This window comes from Vanellus vanellus (genome assembly GCF_965231255.1).
Source record: "Vanellus vanellus genome assembly, chromosome: 2".
NCBI lineage: Eukaryota > Metazoa > Chordata > Aves > Charadriiformes > Charadriidae > Vanellus > Vanellus vanellus.
In genome coordinates, this window is record NC_138906.1 from 46,951,673 (window position 1) to 46,970,198 (window position 18,526).

The following is an 18,526-nucleotide window of genomic DNA, read 5'->3' on the forward strand; positions in this document are numbered from 1 at the left end:
AAGCCTGAGCACTAGAAAGGCACTCTGGGGTGGGGGATGGAAGGGAAAAGAGGGAGAAGAGAAGAGGAAGCCATTTGGCTATAAAAAGGATCTTTCTTTCCTGTTGAAATGCAATGGTAAAGAGTGTCAAAATGGCTTAAGGGTGGGGAGGTCAAACATGTTTTGAGATGTTAAAAACTCTTAAGCTTTGCCAAAAAGACTGAAAAAAAAATCTTAAGGTAGGTTTTTGTTCTTCCTTTCAAAATACTTAATCATAATAGCTGCAAGCAATTCTGAAATTTCCATTATCTGGTCACTTTTCTCAGAAGTAAAATCCTAATGAATCTGCCACTACAAAATTACTCTTTTTCCAGTCATTTTCAGATGCACATTATTATTTATGAATCCTTCCCCCCTTCAGCAAACCTCCATTTTAAAAAAATCAGTCATTACTGCTTATAGAGTAAGAAGGATGCTGGAAAATAGACACTAAATAGCAGTTTTATTAATGACACAGCACTGGCACGCTGCACAATTAATCAAAGCTAAACACAACATAGGGTTGTGGGTTTTTTGCTGCTAAACTAAACTATTTTAGGAACCTCTGGGACTGTCATATTACTTGCCATTTAAATCCAAGAATGAAGTTTCAGAGCTCTTCTAAACCTTATGATTCACAAAGCTAAACACCTAATGGTGCTTTCAAAAAGTCAAGATGTGAGAGAAGGCTTAGTATATGTTGTATAGTATCTTTAATCCTTTTCTATTTCCTCACTCTAAAAATCTGCAAAAAGGAAGCATACAGCTTGCACAGTAAAACCTTATTTGCCATGGCTACAATACATCTTTAAGCAAATCCAGCTTATTTTCTAGTTTACTGCAGTCATACAAGAGTCTGAGTCCTCATTTTTTTAACTTGGGATAAAGAGTTGAGTGCTATGAAATAAGAGCCACTGGAGCACAAATTGGCACCCCAGACACCCCACCCCCCCCCACACACACACTGATGAGGAAGCCAGGCTCATCCGTGTTCTCTCTTGGGCCAGTCAGTTTCTGCTCCATGAAGTTGAACAGTTCCCACAAGAGACTCTGAAAGTTCATTCGCAGGAAACTGGATTTACACCTGTCTCATCTTTGAGAGATGCATACAATAATAATGCAACAGAGCAAAGTCATTTTTCTACCATGACCTCCCACTTGAAGAGGCTGTAAGAAGGAGACTACCTTTGGGGGAAAGAGTTTTGAGCTGCAAGCTCTGAACAGATGCTGAATACCCAGATCCTCTATCCCCATCATGGAGATTAAGTTACACATCAAGAAATTAATTCCAGTTGCTAATATAGAAGTCAGGATGTTGTTAGCATCCTGACAATCCCACTCAACCACTGAAGTCCTCTCATGTTCTACAAGCACCTTGTCTCTGTCTCAAGTTTCTGCATTCCACTAAAACTTGCTGCTTGGGGTGAGGATTGCACTAACTGGTATTACAGCCCTTTGGGATATATGGGTGTTACTGCTTTGCACCAGAGTTATTCAATGGAAAAAGTCCTCCAAGAAATGGCAAGTCAGAGTCCTCTCTCACTTGGGCAGGTTTTAAGCAGGAAGTCTTTCCAGCCCATTGGATTGGCTTGTTAGAGTAAGAACCAGCATCGGGGTGCCCCTCAGGACTGGTTTCACATTTAGCAGGTTAACTGGGCTGAACACGTCACCCAGGAACAGACTTCACCATGCAACCAAACACTTGGTCAACACAACACTAGATGTTTATAGGAAAAAACATAGCTGCTCACAGAAAAAAAAAAAAAAAAAAAAAAAGGCATTTGAGTAGAAGCATAACCTCCCTTCTCAACTGGGAAGTCTTCTGGAATTAAGGGTTAATTATTACAACCCCACACAATATGGGCAATACTGAAGCTGCATATTTTAAACAAGTCCTCAAGCCAGCATCATTAAAGCTGCTATCAGAAACATGGTCAGAACCCAACACGACCCTCTTCCCCAACTCTGCAGAACTCAGTATTTGATCAACATTATTTGAATTTGGTCAAAACTGAGATCAGTGGGAAATATTTTGTCAATCCCTTTTTAGGGCATAAAGGCTGAATACCCTTGTGCCAGATGTTACTTTTAGATGCCAGTACTGTTGCCAAATTGCCTGGTCAGCTAGCCTAGCAAGGACAGACACCCATCTTAGCCTAGTTTATTTTTAAGGGCGGTATACACAGAAGCTGATCAGAAAGAGTTGAGAGTCGCTAGAACCAAATAGTACCCCCTCTTCCTTTTCTTCCAGGGTAGAATCAGTAAATGATTAAGAATTCCATACAAAGTCTCAAGTCTATAGTATGTGATATTAAGACTCATTATCACCACACAACCACCTGATTATTCAAAAACACAGCATCAGGAAACATCACAAGAAACTAGAAAAAGTATTTTTTGAATGGTCAGGACAATGAATCACCAAGAGATGGCAGTGTTTCTATCTAGTAAACAAGAAAAATACTAATTGTTTATAACATTCTAGTAGGGTAGGAAGTCCAGTGGCAAACAGTGATATACTGCAAGAGTCACAGATTTTAAACTGCTCTTCTCACTCTTTCAGCTGCAGTCCAGCTAAACCAAATAGCCTCTTCAGGTGCTACATCCAGTTCATGGTCAAAACAATTGCTTTAAGTAGCAGGACTAGTATACAACTACAAACATCCAGACTAACAGTAATTGGATACTTCTAGACAAGAAGGTTGCAATATTTTAGTGGTTTAGTAGGCTCCAGTAAATGAGAGCATTACAAAGACAATGTCTTGCATTTTTTTTTAACTTGACAAAGAATTCTAAGCTTTAGAATACTGACAGATTTTAGCTTTTCCAATTTGACTTAGATTTACAAAAAAGGAAGAGTAACTGTATAAATCAGTACTTAAATTTCACTTGGCATTTAAGCTAGCCTAAGGAAATCCCAAGACTGCCTCACCTCTGAATTTTTAACATGGTTATTGAACACTGGAAGATGAAGTTTCAGTTCACATGTTCAGTGCAAAGGTCATAAGCTCTGCAAGACCATGATCAGAAACATTCCAGGGCAGTGTTGCTTAATTCATGGCAACAGCTTTATTTAACAAAAGCACTCAAGGAATGGTTTCCCTCTGTAACTCCATATGGGATCAAACATGAAACAAGTCCGCTTACTCCAAGAAGTGGCTTCTTTGACCACATGAGAGCTGGGTGTTTTGAGAATTTGTTTGGCTGGTTTTGTTTCTTTTTTGTTTAAACTTTGATTTATAAAGATCTTTCATTCTGAAAGCATTTCTACCTAGTTGTAGCAGAAAAAGAGCCATCGCATACATATTTGGCAGGAATGTCTCCCCTGCCTGGAGAAAAACAGATACATGAAATGGGGAAAAACAACCCACCCACCACGATATTCTGACTCTCACTGATTTAGGAGAGTATCTTTCAACAACAGCCATTTGCTCCTTAGTGAACTGCTGGCAGCAGTTTGCCTGGGTCAGACAGGGGTCTCTGAAGAGGAGTTTCCTTTCTTAGATCACAAGTATAGTGTCTTATATCTTTTCGCATCATACTGCTCAAAAACATATCCTACTTCAGTAGAATACATGCATCCAAAACAAGTTACTAGATTTACAGCTGGGGAAGTCACTTTGGATTGTTTCCCCCTACTTCCCTCCTTAGGGCAAGGGACTATGTAGCTGTCTGTCAAAATATCTCTGCCACAGGAGCCAAATGGAAAATTGCCAATCTATTTCCAAAATGAGAATCCACTAATACAGGTGGCAACTATTTCTTTACAGACACCTTAGGAAAATTCACACCAGCAAGCTCTGTAGTAGAATCATAAATCACAACATAGAGTGAGATGATTGTTCTCAAAGTAATAAATCAAATTCTGTTAGTTCTCCAAGAACAGACAACTAGAATAGTTATGAGAATATACTCATTATCATAAGTACCTTGTCAGATTTCCATCCCAAGGTAAGCCATATACAAACACACTTGAATTCTGCAAGAAGGTAACACTGTTCTCTCATATGCTGAGGAACACCTGGAAGAATAAACAAGATGTCCAAGACAGCATAGCATTTCAGCAAGTCTCTCACCTGCTGATAGCATATTTGGACAGCACATAGTAATTTCTGCTGGGAGGTATCTGCTTTTTTGGTTTTGTGTTTGTTTTAACATGCAACACTTCTTCCCAATCTGTCCACTAGCTTATGAGAAGCGTTTCCTTTTATGTTTCCACCTTGGATGGCATTAAAATGAGTTTAAGCTTCAAACAAACACATTGATGATATTAAGTTTCATGCATTATATAATACTTTCAGTTGAGACTTTTTCCTGTTGTCCAGTCTTATACTCTTTAATATTAGTTTTCTAATATGAGCATCTTCAATGCTTCCCCATGATAATTTTAGATATAAATTAAAACGGAAGGACACCTTGTGGACCAGTTACTCTAGAACTATATACTATACAGCTTTCCATATTTTTTTCTGAAACCGCTGTATTGAATATTGGTGAAGACAAACCAGCAGTTCTGACAAAATACTGGTTCAATACATTATTCCTAGATTGATTAAATGTCAAGATTTATCTTTCATTTAGAAAAAATAAGTCAGTCTTCTATGCTAGCCAAACCCTCATAAATACTATATAAAAATGTTTAAGTATACTGACAATATATAATGAAGACAAATGAACGGCAACAGAAAAAGCATATTACTAAACAGCTCCATGAACGTGTGCTCCATGTTTAGACAGTGACTTGCAGTAGCAAAAAAAAAAGATGACTTAAGTGAGATGTTTAGTCACAAGAATGCTTTATAATGAAAAGCAGAACTATGGCTTTAACAAAAAAAAAAAAAAACCAAAAACACACACACACACTCAAAGCATCCAAGTTGTTTAATTCCCTTTCAAAGTTTGGGTTGTTAGACTTAAGGCACAGGCTGGGGAAGGAGAAGAGATGAACAGGTTTGGTGAAGAGTAAGGGAACTTCAGTACTTTTTCCTCCTTCTTCCCTACAGCATCTTCAGCTGCAGGGTTTTGCTTCCTCCATTGTCCAAAGATTTCAGGCAGTCTGGCACTGGCTTCCTTCCCCTTAGATTTGAGCCAGTTCACCCTGCTACTTGTTGCTAATCAACATGCAAAGAGATCAGATACAGAACACAGACTGTCTGATGGAGGCTGAGGCAGAACAGAAACACAGATTTAGATGACAACAGATACCTGTGCCAAGGCTAGTAAGGCTGGGTTATGTTTAAGCCACCTTGCTTTGCCTGCATATCAAACACTATATCCCTTCCCTCCCCACACAAGGAATGCAGCTTTTCATGCCTGGACCCAGCTTGGAGTCCACAACATTGAGGGGTTTCATCAGCCTGAGCTCCTTGGCAGCCTTGTTCTTTGCTGAATGGCATAGGCTGGCATTAAGAATAGGTTTCAGAAGTAACATCATATACAGAATGAAAATGCTAACCTTGAATTGTATTTAAGAGGATGTTAAGGATGTTAACTTGAGAAAGGCAGCAACCAGTTTCTAACAGACAAGTGACAAGTGAGCCATGCTGAGGAAGTCCTCCACACAAAGGTTCTGTGGCTATATGAGCCAATTGGAAACCAATGAAAATAAAGCTAATGAGTAGCTTACTCTAAATTACTTCTACCGTAGCTATAAGAGTTATAGTACTTTCTGTAGATAAATACAGTTCAATTGCTATACGGCATCTAAGGACTGGGATATCAAAATGAAGCTATTAACTGAAGGAATGGTTCAAGCTGACTTTTTGCTCCAGTTTGTAAAATTAAGCTTCATGTTAACATCTGTACTTTTAATTTAAGGTTCTCCCATTTATACTCTCAATGTAGAAAGTTTTTCTGGCATTGTTGCCAAGAGACCAAGATGGGAATGCCAGTAAATGTCAGTAACGTACTACTTGAACTCACTTCACTGACTCAGATGTAGGAAAAGTAATGGAAGAACCAAGAAGGAAGCATGCAGGTAAAAGAGCAACCAGTTTTGGCCTTTGGACCTAATCCAAGCCTGAGCGTATAGTATGTCACTACAAGCTTAAGTAGCCAGCCACAGACCCCAACTGCTCCAGTCTTTGCAGACATGCTGACCTTGCCTGTATCCAGTCAACGCCAAAGGCTCATGCAAGGGGAAATGAATGTGTACATTATGTTAATTTCAATCAGTCCTTCAAAACTTCTAGCAGAACCTCCCTGGATCATAAAGAAATCTTAATTATACCTAGCAGCATCACATGCAATCAAAGCCTACAATTGGCTCCCTGAAAATACTCTTTCGGGAGTAAGCCACTCTGAATGGAAGTCTTCCCATCCCTTCAGGCTCACATGAACATTGCCCAAGAGGTTTTCCACTTGTCATTGCTACAGAGACAAAGAAGTTAGGCTGGCTTGACATAGCTGCTATTCTTCAGAGAGTAACAGTTCAGATTTAGAGGGACTTACTGAACTACTTTTTGACAAGATGCAAAGGTGGAATAACATTACCTTTGCTAGAAAGGCAATAACATGAAGACAAAATCACGTTTGTTTTGACAAGTCCTATGGCATGGGGGTTGGAACTCAATGATCTTCAAGGTCCTTTCCAACCTAAACCATTCTATGATTCTAAGTCACAATTTTCTAAAACTTATCTCATCAAATACATCAAATTTGCATGCATTTGTATGCAGCCTGTCATTGGGAAGAGCACCTCTGGAGCACGGCCTGAGGTTTAGAGTAGACGGCCCTCCAACAGCACACCAGCTAGGCAGAAGTCCACTCGGAACCCTCCAGACTTAATTCCACCCACACCAGCCAGCTTAGACTGCCCACTAACCTCCATACTAACCATCCCACCGAAAACCATACAGGGTAACTTGAGTAAGGGAGCCATGCTTTGGTAACAGAAAGCTCAAGGTCATACATTAGTTATCTCTGCTCTAGCAAGAGGCTCAGAGTCCTTGAGAAAATAAGTAATCCTAGAAGAGAGTAAGAGCTACTATGAAACAGTACTGTCCATTAGGATACACGTGGTCTAGAATGGAGAAAGTAGATGACACCTTCACTCTAAGAGAGGGCATGCTGTTACATTTAGGGTTATGATGATGGCTGTTGACAGTGTCCCAAATCTAATTCCTAATTCTAATCTTATCAATGCTTCCATGATATTGGGGGGGCTTATTACTTTGCTTATTACTTAATACAATTGTGTTACATACAAGAGGGAAAGAAGCAAGAAGAGTATTACATCTTCCCCCCATTACCATTTAACTAATTAAAAGAGCAGCACTGGGAAGACAGGGACCTCAGTGTTCCAGGAATTCTTTTGTACTTCATCCTCTCCAATTCCCTAACATTCTGTTGTTGTTAGTTTGGTTGTTGTTTCTTTCAGGGTAGAATCCACTCCTGATCGCTGTCGACACTTCTAATTCTTATTTTAGTTCTTGTTTTTTTCATAAACCATCCATCCTCTCTTCCCAAAATATTTGGCCATCCATTTAAAAACCTTTAACAGAAGTTGATACCAAACGCATTGTGTTGGAACACCATTACGACATTACAGCTGCTTCTAGAGTAACTAGAGGGGGGAAAGTTATATTTGGCATTTGCTCAGTCAATTCAATATGATACAATACAGAATTCAGTTATCTGCACAATAGTTTCTATAACTTGCAAGCACTTCAGTGGGAGAACCACAATTTTAGTTTTCCCCTACAAATAATCATTGTTCTCTGAAGGGAGATGGTTCACACAACTTTGATGACTGATAAGTAAGCCAGCCAATTAAAAAAAAAAATCTGGTTTCCAATTTGCTCATCTGCCACAAAAACTTGTGTTTAGGACACGCTCAGCCGACTCATTTGGCAACCAGTTTCTTACAGAGAAGTCATGCCTTTCTCAAGTAACATCCTTGTATGGATCAAGTATTCTTGAAATTTGAGTGACTTTGTCTAGCAGCCTGCAGACCCCCTTCACGCTCCAACTTCAATGTATTAAATCTCCAGCGCCTTTGGGCACACCATATATAGCAGTGGGGGCGGGGTGTGTTGCAGGGGGGTGAAATTTAACTCTTTACCCGCATTGCTTTTAAAGGAAAAATGAAAGCTCAGAGGCACGATGATTCTTTCCATTCTCTAACAAGTTTTTCCTCAGAGTAACAGACTCGCTCTGCCTCACGTATACATGCATTTACATTTTAGAACTATATAGTGGACTTCCAAACCACTGAAAAGACAACAACAGCAAGCCCCTAGAAGCTACCTGATCTTTATCTCTTACACCCTCAATCACCTCCCATGGCACTACTCAAGGTTACAGAAGATCAGGAATAGTAACCTTGTCAGGCAACAGGGACCAGTACCGACTAGTCCACTGACGGGGATTCGCAGACCATGCTACCAACCCTCACATAGGAGAGCAGCATTCTCTAGCACTAGGTTGGATTACAAAGCTTAAAGGCATCCATAATGCAGACAGCTTTCAAGCTTTGCTTGCACCAAAGATTTAAGACTAGGGATTTTCATATTGTACACTTAACTGTCTGACAGCGTGAATGGTGTGAGTAGTAAGACCCACTGAAGTGAAGGGGGAGGGAAAAGGGGAGGATTTGAAGTTTGATAGCTGACATTTTCCCCTAAATAATAGTTTGCCTTTTGTTAACCAAGAGCAGCTGAACAAAAGGCTGTATAACATTAGTCTTCTAGCATATGCCTGCCACTCTGGACAGCAAGTACCTAAATATGCAAACAGAACCCACAAAACCCAAGACAATACAGGAGAAGTGGAAGATACAGCAATAAGCTCTAACATTACCATCCAAGAATCCTGTTGAAATTTGATTTCTGAATCTCAGGTCCCAACCAGCCTTCTAATCCAGCCAAACACAGCATTTGGTAGTTCTGTACATTTATAATACCTTCACTAGGAAGAGGAAACATTTACAGTAGATGGTAGTTTTTAACAACATTGACTATCCACAAAGTGTGATTGGGATGTAATACAAGCAAACAATTAGAAAAGATAAGGTTTAGCAAACTTGACAAAATACCTTTAAATATTTTGGTTATAGGTGGAAACCAGCATAAAAGGGAAAACAATGCAACACAAGTTTAGCTACTACCTTTAGCTCACTAAAGGACCCTACTCCCCCCAAAGCACAGAGATCCAAGGGCAGTCACTATTTTGACAGTCCTGGAAAGTAATGGTACTAAGAGCAGCCTTGATGATTACTTCTGTGATCTTAGCGAAGATCATACCATGGTAACCAACAGGAGTAAGACATAACTACCGAGATAACAGGAGGAAGCAGCCTCTGATTGGATTAATCTGTTTCACAAACAAGTTTAAGATATTTCACATTTCTTTGTTCATTAGAGACCATTTCTACTACAGCATTCAAGACATACCTCACCATCCCCAAAATTTGAAATATTCAACTCTGAAAAGTTACTTTTACCTATCGCTAGTTTAAAGACTGCCTCAAGTTGCCCACCTACTGCTGGAAGGTAAGCCACTTTCTCCAAGTCAGCACCAGTGCAGAGACATAGCACAAAGTATGCAGAATCATAAAAGCTTCTCATTTACAGCTTACAATTCAAGTCTTAGTCACTTCAAAAATATTTCACCTACATATGTAGGAAAACTGCTGACCAGACATCATTCTATCCAACAAGCTCTCCATCTGAGGTTTTAGAAATGCATGTTACACACTCAAGTGAAATAACAGGACTGGAGCTCTTATTTCTTACAGCTGAACATGTAACTATGAATTAATTCTTGTGAGGAAGTGTCAGTATTGCACACATATCCAAGAGGCAGCACAGTAGGACAACACAGAACATATATTCGTGAGCCTCATCTGTGGTTACTAAGTCTTACTGCTTTTCATATTTAACAGCTAGAGCATTCAAAGCTGGTCAGCATTTTTAGTTCCTTATTAGCTTTTTAGTCCATTATTAGCTATGGACTCCATAGCTGAAAATTTTGTTATTTTGTTGAGTGTTGATAAAGAAGTAGCTTAGAGTCAGAAGAACTTTAGGAAAGAAGTACTACTTCATTAGCCACATACAATTTCCCTTCTTTAAGATGGGAGGGGGAAAGGAGAAGAGGAAGAAAAAGTTGTCCAAAGTGATACTGCATAGTGAAGAAGCTTTTGAACTCAAGTTAGAAAACAGTTAACAAATAGTATTGCTCCAATTCTTTAACATGTTTTTGTTCTGTTCCTGTGACTTTTAAAGTTGATTTGGATGCACAAGCATATTTTGTCAGATAAGAGGACCAAAACCATCCCACCCACATAGCCCTTGAACAACCACAGCCAGGGAAAGCAGAAAACAGCCCATGGAAGGAGCTGCAGCTGAGCCTGTGACACGAATGGCTAAAACGAAGACATATGCCTAATATATTTTAGGATCAGGGATATCCATTCATTACATTAACCAATACTTGCATTGCCAGGTAGTAGTCCCAGTCCCATCCAGTATTTCTACACTTTAATTAAGACTTGGAATGATAGGGTAAAAGTTACATACTACATAATTACAATCCAAGATTATATTTGTAACTGCTCTATTGAATGTGGATTACAGCTAAAGACAATAAACCCCTTCTGTGAAATCTTATCTGTAGTAACATTAGTCTTGCATTCGGTGCGTTGTTCGTACAGCTTAAGATCTGTGCTCTCAACACATCATGATTCTTTGTCTGATGGAAAGACACCAACAACTTTGCAGGAAGGAAGGGAGTATGGGAGGAGAACTAGGAAGAGACAAGGTCAAGACAGTATCGAAAGAAGAATGATACCTTCTTAACTTTAAAACAGAGGAACTAGGTAGTTTTCCTCTAAGGAAGCAAGGTCTAGCAAGCGTGTTTACAGGCTCAGAAGATTTAGCTGAAAGGAGAAACTCCTACACATGATGCAAGATTTCTTCACTAAATCGAAGCACAAGTCAGTCAGACTCTCTCTCCAAGTTATAAGATAAACTTCAAGACACTGGTTTTAGCAAAACTGAAGTTAAAGAAAATTAAGTTCTCAGTACACAATAGACTATTGTATGCACATCTCCAGTCCTATTTTCTCAAGTTATTATACCCTCAGAAGTCTATGCTGCAGCCTCCAAGTTTCTACTGTATTGATACCATTGGTTTTTCAAAGATGTTCACAAAGTAAAAACAGTCCATGAAAGTTGCCTGAACAGACAAGGCATTTCTGTTTCTTCCAATTTTTATTCAATGGAAACTATCTGAAGTTATGTTTAATTAGACCAGTAATGTAATTATATCAGATTATCACCAAGGAAAAAAAAACAAAACGAAACAAGAAAACCCAAACAACTTAGCTGTATTTAACCTAAAATGTTGAGAGTGTTTGAACATCAGTTACACCAAAGCAGGGGAAAGGAGAAGAGGCTTTGATTCTGTCCGTTATGGTATTAAAGCTGTTTCACGCCTGAAGTTTTCATTCTTTTACAAAAGAGAAGCAGGTAAGTAAAAATACTTTTACTAAGCTAAAAGGTATGGTGGGGAAGGGGCAGCTGAAAGGAAAGTAAGACAGAGTAATCCAAGAGGTGACCTGTTTAGCAACATATATCTGAACATTATTTGTAATTTAAAAAAGTGTGAAGTTAGGGATTATTAAAACCCTTCATCATTCCAAAGATGTTCATACATGGTAATGTGGACTTAACAAGATAAGTGACTGCCCCGCTTCCTTCACCAGGAAAAAATTAAAAAGGAAAACACAAATGTCAATAACTGAATCCAATGTATTGTCTTCAGATTGGGCACCTGCATGTGCATTTACTATCCGAAAAGACACAGTAAGTACAATAAATGAAGGGTGCATCAGTATAAAGAAGTATATGCACAGCATCTTACATATACTGAAGTATGCATTTCTCTAGCTCATGTGCACATTCTCCTATAGCTTCAGCTTTATAGCAGCCACAACAGCTGCAACACTAATAAAGTATTACATATTAAGACCAGTGCCTCTGGGATGCACTCCTAAAAGTTTTAATCATTTTGTTATGAGGTTAAACCCTAACCATTAGAAACAGGAACAGCAAGAGCCTGCATCATATTTGTTATCACATACTGCTGTTTCATGTAAATAGCCTGTGAGCAAGAGACACAGAGGTGGGGACACAGGCATCTTCCCTTAGTGTTAGCCAACTGTTTTGATGAGACTTGTTGGCGGACAGTGTTAGGAACACCATGGAGGAAAGCTCAGTGTTTGGCAGGGATGGCAAACCATTACACAAAAGGGACTGTATCTAACTTACTCTTCCTTCTTAGCCACGCTATTCCTCCTCCCTCGTACCAGTTCAGTTTGGGCCAGATTCCTCTGCAATTCAAATAAACTTATACCAATGCTTAAAAGAAGGAAGGGAAAAAAGTTTTCCACTATGTTAAGCAAGTTAAATTGGCTCACACAAGCATCTCCTCAGCGCACACAACCAAGGCTGGTGAGAACTGAGGAGGAAGTGAAATCCCCTTCTATGAGTAGCCATAAGATGTTAAGACAGTTCACTCCCTATTGTGAAACCAGAGCTTTACCCTACAATCAGCAAATTTAGCCAAGGTACCAGATAAGTAGCTTTCAGCTCAGCTGACAGTTTAAAGTGGTTGAAAGCCTTCCCCTATGCCTACACAAGCCTCCAGAAGTTCATCTTTTACAGTCTGTAAGACAAAATAAAGAGTATTTTTTGGGTAGTCTAAAAAGACAATAAATTCAGGAATATATGCAACTCTGGAATTCGATACAGCAATCTAATTTTAGCCAGTCTTGTCCACATACATTGATACCCCCATGAGCCATTTCAACTCACTGATCCGGCAAGAAACTTGTGAGTTTGTGAATTAATCTGATCAATGAAGAATCTGACCAAAGCCAGAAATGATGCAAGCTAAAGGAAGGAACAGCATGGCTAATCACAGGGGGAGAAAACTTTATAATCCCTTCTTGCAGTGAGTACGGGAGAGCCGTGGTGCTACAGGGTTTTGCCTTGTAGTCTGTGAACCACTTCTAAAATGGAATCTGTGAAGCAATATGAGAAGTAAGGGGTCACAGACCATTAAGTTGACTGAATTTGGCAACTCTGCACTTTCCCTAGAAAGTGTCAGAAGTCTGCTATTGAAGTGTTTTGACCATCCGCCACTGTTATCACCAGGTGATACTAAAGCATGTAACAGCTGAGAGTTGGCATAAAGGAAACCCTACATCATTTAATTCGAGGCTTGCAGACTTTTCCACTTTCTGCAACGGCAACATCGTTTGAATCCAGGTAGTTCATCTGTACAAGCCAAGTATCCTACAGCTGTTCCAACATTTTTCTGAGCACCTGGTTTGATTTGCAGTCTACTATTGAGTATTCTGTGAGAAGAAAAATAGACTTGCTGTCTCATCTCTCTGAGTGAAAGAATCAAGCACACTTTTGACATTATTTGGCATATTTGATATAATTACAGATGAGACTAAGGTCTCTCTAACCTTTTTCAAGTTTTAAGTCCTGTTCTAGTGGCTTTTATAACAATAACATCTTGTTACTACTGTAATGTTGATAATTCTATCCATACAACAAACATGGTCAGTCAGACAGAAGAAAGTTTTCAGGGTTGCCATACAAATATTGCTACATTTGTAGAATGCTTTGAAGCATCTGCCTGAGATTAAGCATTTCCCTTGCTGCCCTGATATAATTTTACCTCAGACAGTGGAGTTCCAAGTGGTAAGCAACCAGACTGGGTTCCTACAGCAGCTATGACAAAGACTGTTTTTTGCCTTTTTTTTTTTTTCTCTCCCCAGAAATAGTTTACTTACTTTCCTTTCATGCATCGTTGTAATATTCGCAGGCGCTAGCCACCCTGAAAGTAGTGCCCAGAGTTCCACTTTCTTTAATGTATACCACTACAGTAACAGCCAACATCAAGTTGTCAGTGACCGCATATACTCATAGCGCAGAACAGGTTACTGTTTTTTACGCGAGTCAACAGCTCAACTGAGAGCAGAACCAACTCAAAAGAGAATGCTCCAGACATCCTGGTAAAGAGCTGAAATCTGCATTTCTCTGCACCGAAAGGATGAGCAACTACATTGATCTTGTCACGCAAATGCGTATCTGCGGTCTTGTTTTGATATTTGGAACACCCAGTCAGTAACCACCCACAGTGCTATTTCCCTCCTCACTTCAGGGAGTCTCAACGCGGGGGTGGGAGGAGGGAAAATTATGGGGAATAGGACAGTGCTTCCCAGGAGGAGGGGTAGAAAGACCAGAGAGGAACAGAACCAAAGGTAACAAGTGAAGCGGTGAAGTTGGAAGAACAGGAGTATCATGTTCTAGGCGAGGAAGTAGAAAAAATAAAGGAGGCAGCTGCTTTGGCCCAGAAAAGCCTCGGGGATAGGGTCAAACTCCCTATAACTCATCTCAGGGTGAGGAGGATACATCCTGAGGAAGGAGAACTCCGCATCCGAGAGAACTATTATTCTAGCAGCTTACAGATGAGATCTGCCTGTGCTCAAAACTTACCTGCATGACATTAGTCTGAGGGCATATCCTACTCTGTCACCAGTTTTTCCCCACTTACATACTAAGCAGAACTGGAGTTTGTAGCTACTAATATTAAGGTTTCAAGCTACCATTCCAGCCTTGTATTTTAGGTTTGTTTTTACACTATTAGACAGCCAAACAAAGTACTTAGTGCATCACTTAAGCACTCTCTTGGAAGGCTGCCTTTCTATTATCGTTCCGTTTATGAGGCTGTAAATAGCATTCTTAGAATTAAACAAGCAATAACCCTCACAGTTTTGCAGCCACCCTTTCTCAAAAAAAAAAAAAAAAAAACCTGTACACCTCGCCCACGTTTTTACCCAAAGTGAGAAAGACTTACACAGTATAAACTGTTCCCAACAGTCATAGTGTCTCCATAATGTTTCCCCTTGAGTGAATAATAAATACTGGCAAATACTGATCAGGCACACCCACATTAAGGAACCACCAAAACTCACTAATCAAGAACAGTAGCAGATCATTAATTTGCAGAGTAAAAGCTTTTCTCAACAGGAGCTGAAGGCTTGAAAATGCTCACTTGTTTTAAAACAATTTCTAAGTCTACAGGACACAAGGACACCCAAAACCAATCCTATGAGACATATACTGTTTTCAAATCACACTGTTGAAAATAAAATTTAGTTATGTAAAATAAATTAACGATCAATTACTTGTATAATAAATAAATTAACTGTACAGTTTAAGCACAGCTAGAATATATTTCTTCCCTTTGCAATTTAAGCTTCTAAGTCTATAAAATACTTTGGAACCCCTGTCCCAGCTACTCTTCACCAAGTGGTAGAGAATACATCTGCTTTATAAGCTAGACATTCTACGTTATGGCCAACAGCCCTCCATTGTCTCATTTTACACACTTCAACAAGAAGTTTTGTCACAGTAAGCACAAGAACTAGTAGCTTTTTAGCCCACATCACAAGTCTAAAGTTATACTCCAAAACGAAGGCAGAAACATAGCTTTTTTAGCTTATTAAGAACACCATGCTTCATTTAATTCTGACATTCGGTATTACATACGTTCTTTAGGAAGCCTGCTAGCAGGAAGATACTTAGCTACCACAAAAAAGCTGTAAGCAGCCCAATTGCTAGTACGATTTGAGGGTTTGATTCCCCCCCCCCCCCCCCCCCAAACCTCCTTGCCCCTCAAGCACGCACCCCGCCCCCCAATGTCATTTTTAGGTTTTTCTTTTTCCACCAAATTCATACGTTCTGTCCTCTGACACTAGCAAATTTAAGAACCAAGTAAAGCTCTTCCAGAGCTTTCTGGAAATCTCAGAGGTACAGGGGCATTAGAGGAGATCAAAAAAGCATCCTTGCAAACTGAAGACAAAGGCATCACCACCACATTTCACCAGGCTAAACGCCTTCATGTATCAGTTAAGCAAGCATCCCACAGAAAACTCTTGTACTACTCTGTCCTCAGGCGGGTTTTCGCCCTGAAGCGGCTTGTTGTGCTGTCCGATTTAATACCGGGAGGAAACTACCTCCAACACTGAAGTTACTGGAAAATTCCAGCGAAATCCCCCGCGTTGACCCCCAGAGCAGAAGGGGGGGACAACAGACCGCCATTTTCCAGTTTCAGAAGAAAAATCAAGTTTCAAACTATCACAGCAAGAAGCTATGTCCCAATGAAACTTGAGACACTTTCAGCGCATTTTGAAGAAGCCGCAGCCTCTTTTAGACCCGTGAAACAATGCGTAGGGGACCATCAGAAACAAAACTTGTAAGCAGAGCGTTTTAAATGAAGACCACGTTAAGCAAGTTCCCATTTTTACATCCGTGAGAGTTCTCGTTTGCACCACAGAGTCAGCTAAAACGTTAGCCACGGGCAGGAGATGGTACAGGCGAGGGTGAACATCTTTGCTAATTTTCTGACTACCTTCAATATATATATGTTTATATATATAAGGAGTCTTTTCCTCGTTACATTTATCTTCCCTCCCCATTTATTCGTTTTCTCTTTCTTGGCTGGCTTACACGCCGCGCTCGGTACAAAGCAGACCCCCACGAAGTAATTTAACTTCGCATGAGAAACCTTCGGGGCTCGGGGGACCCCCCGACTTTTCCCTTGCACCTCCGGGGGTGGGGTGTCTCCCCACCTCTGGGGTACTCCCCTCGACAAGCCCCCCCCCCCCCCCCGTCAGAAAGGCAGCTCCCGCAGCAGCAGCCCGGTGCCGCCGCCGCGTTGGCGGCTCCCCGCCGCGCACGGGCGGCCCCGGACACCGACGACCGCCTCCCGGGACAGCGGCTCCCACACCTCTCAACGGGCCTTCACCCCCACCTGGGCTCACCTCCTCCTCCTCCCGGGCGGCGCGGAGGAAGCGTGGCCCCGGGGCCGCCGTCCGCCCTCCCCCGGCCCGTTCGCGGCTCCCGCCCCCCTCCCCCCCCCCCCCCCCCCCGATTAGAGGGGGCGGCTCAGCCCCAAGCCCCGCGGGGCGGCAAGACCCCAGCGCCTCAGCGGGAGGGAGAAAGGCCGCGGCCGGTGTAACCCCCCCCCGCCACCGCCCGCCCCTCAGGGCCGCGGCGATGGTGCGAGGGCCCTCTGGCGCCGGCCAGCGGCGGGGCCGCGGCCGCCGCCCCCGGTCATGTCGTCGCGCCCGCGCACCCTCTCACCTCGTCGTCGTGGTGCTGGCAGTAGCTGGCCCGGTCGGGGAAGACGGAGAGGATGTTGTAGGGCGAAGCGGGGTAAGGGGGGCTGAGGGCGAGCGGCGCGGCAGGGCCGGCGGCGGCGGGGCCGGGAGCGGCGGCGGCGACGACGAAGCGCTCGATGAAGTGGTCCTTGGTGAGGCGGACGCGCTGGTGCGCCCGCACGCAGTTGTCGCACAGGTGCTCCTGGCAGTCGAGGCAGCGGGAGCTGGCGGCGTTGCCCTCGTCGCAGGAGCTGCAGCGGGGCTCGCCCTGCCGGCTGTGGGGGCGCCGCAGCAGGAGCGCCGCCGAGCCGCCGCCGCCCGAGGAGGAGGAGGAGGAGGACGTCGAGGAGGGCGCGGCCGAGGCGGCGGCGGCGGGCGAGGAGCCGGCGGCGCGGTGAGGCGGCGGAGGCGGGCGGCCGTGGTGGCGGTTGTTGCCGCCGCCGCCGCTCCCCCCTCCCGAACCCGGGCCGGCGGCGGGGCCGGCCCCGGCGGCGCGGCCGTTCTTCTGCTCCTCGGCGGCGGCGGCCACGACGACGACGTCCAGCAGGTTGCTGAGGAGGAAGTTGGAGGAGGGCAGCGCGTCCATGCCCGAGGGCTCCGAGATCACCACCTTCTGGTCGCAGATGGGGCAGCGCAGCTTGAGCGCGTCCCCCGCGCCGGGGTGCCGCTGCGCCTCCAGGCACTGGCGGCAGAAGGCGTGCAGGCAGGGCAGGACGTGGAGCCGTCGCGGCGGGCCCCCGCAGGAGGAGCCGCCGCCGCCACCACCGCCGCCGCCGCCGCCCCCGGAGGAGCTGGAGGTCTGCGAGGAGGACGAGGAGGTGGAAGAGTTGGAGGAGAGGGGAGCCGGCGAGCCGCACATCTCCTTGCACAGCGGGCAGATCTGGAAGTCGGACTCGGGAAACGAAGCCATTTGCGATGGACCTGACTCCCCGATGGGGGGCTGGGGGGGTAAAAAAAAAAAAAAAAAAAAAAAAAAAAAAAAAAAAAAAAGTATCTCCCCTCCCTCACCCCCCCAAAAAAAAAAGTTGAGGGGGGAAGCACAGGAGGCGGGGGGCGTTGGGAGAAGGTAGTTCTGCAAGCGGCTTACGGGCAAGCTGGCATCGATCAGTCGTTTTGCCAAATGGGATCGATGGGCCGGTTTTGCAAATACGGTGTCATCGATCCGGCGGTGCGCAGGGAGCTGGGTCCTCGCCTCGTACCTCGCTGCTGCCGCGGCCCGGCTTGCTGCTATGGAAGGGGGGTGGGTGGGTATTTTTTTTGGTATCAAGGTGTAGCTGTCCCGTTCTCTCTCAGCAAATGGATCCTCTCTCTTCCCTCACATGTACT

The 18,526-nt window shown here is 43.1% G+C and overlaps 1 protein-coding gene across 1 annotated transcript in view; it reads right to left on the reverse strand.

Annotated features, from left to right (window-relative positions):
- The window catches only part of TRIM71 (tripartite motif containing 71), a gene marked incomplete at its 3' end in the record, with an annotated part of 55,246 nt that extends 37,130 nt beyond the window's left edge, over window positions 1-18,116 (reverse strand). The window contains exon 1 of the mRNA XM_082479060.1: window positions 17,184-18,116. Within this exon, the coding sequence (XP_082335186.1) occupies window positions 17,184-18,110 (927 nt within the window). The 5' untranslated portion in view covers window positions 18,111-18,116. The remainder of the gene's footprint in view (window positions 1-17,183) is intronic.
- Window positions 18,117-18,526: the final 410 nt, after the last annotated feature.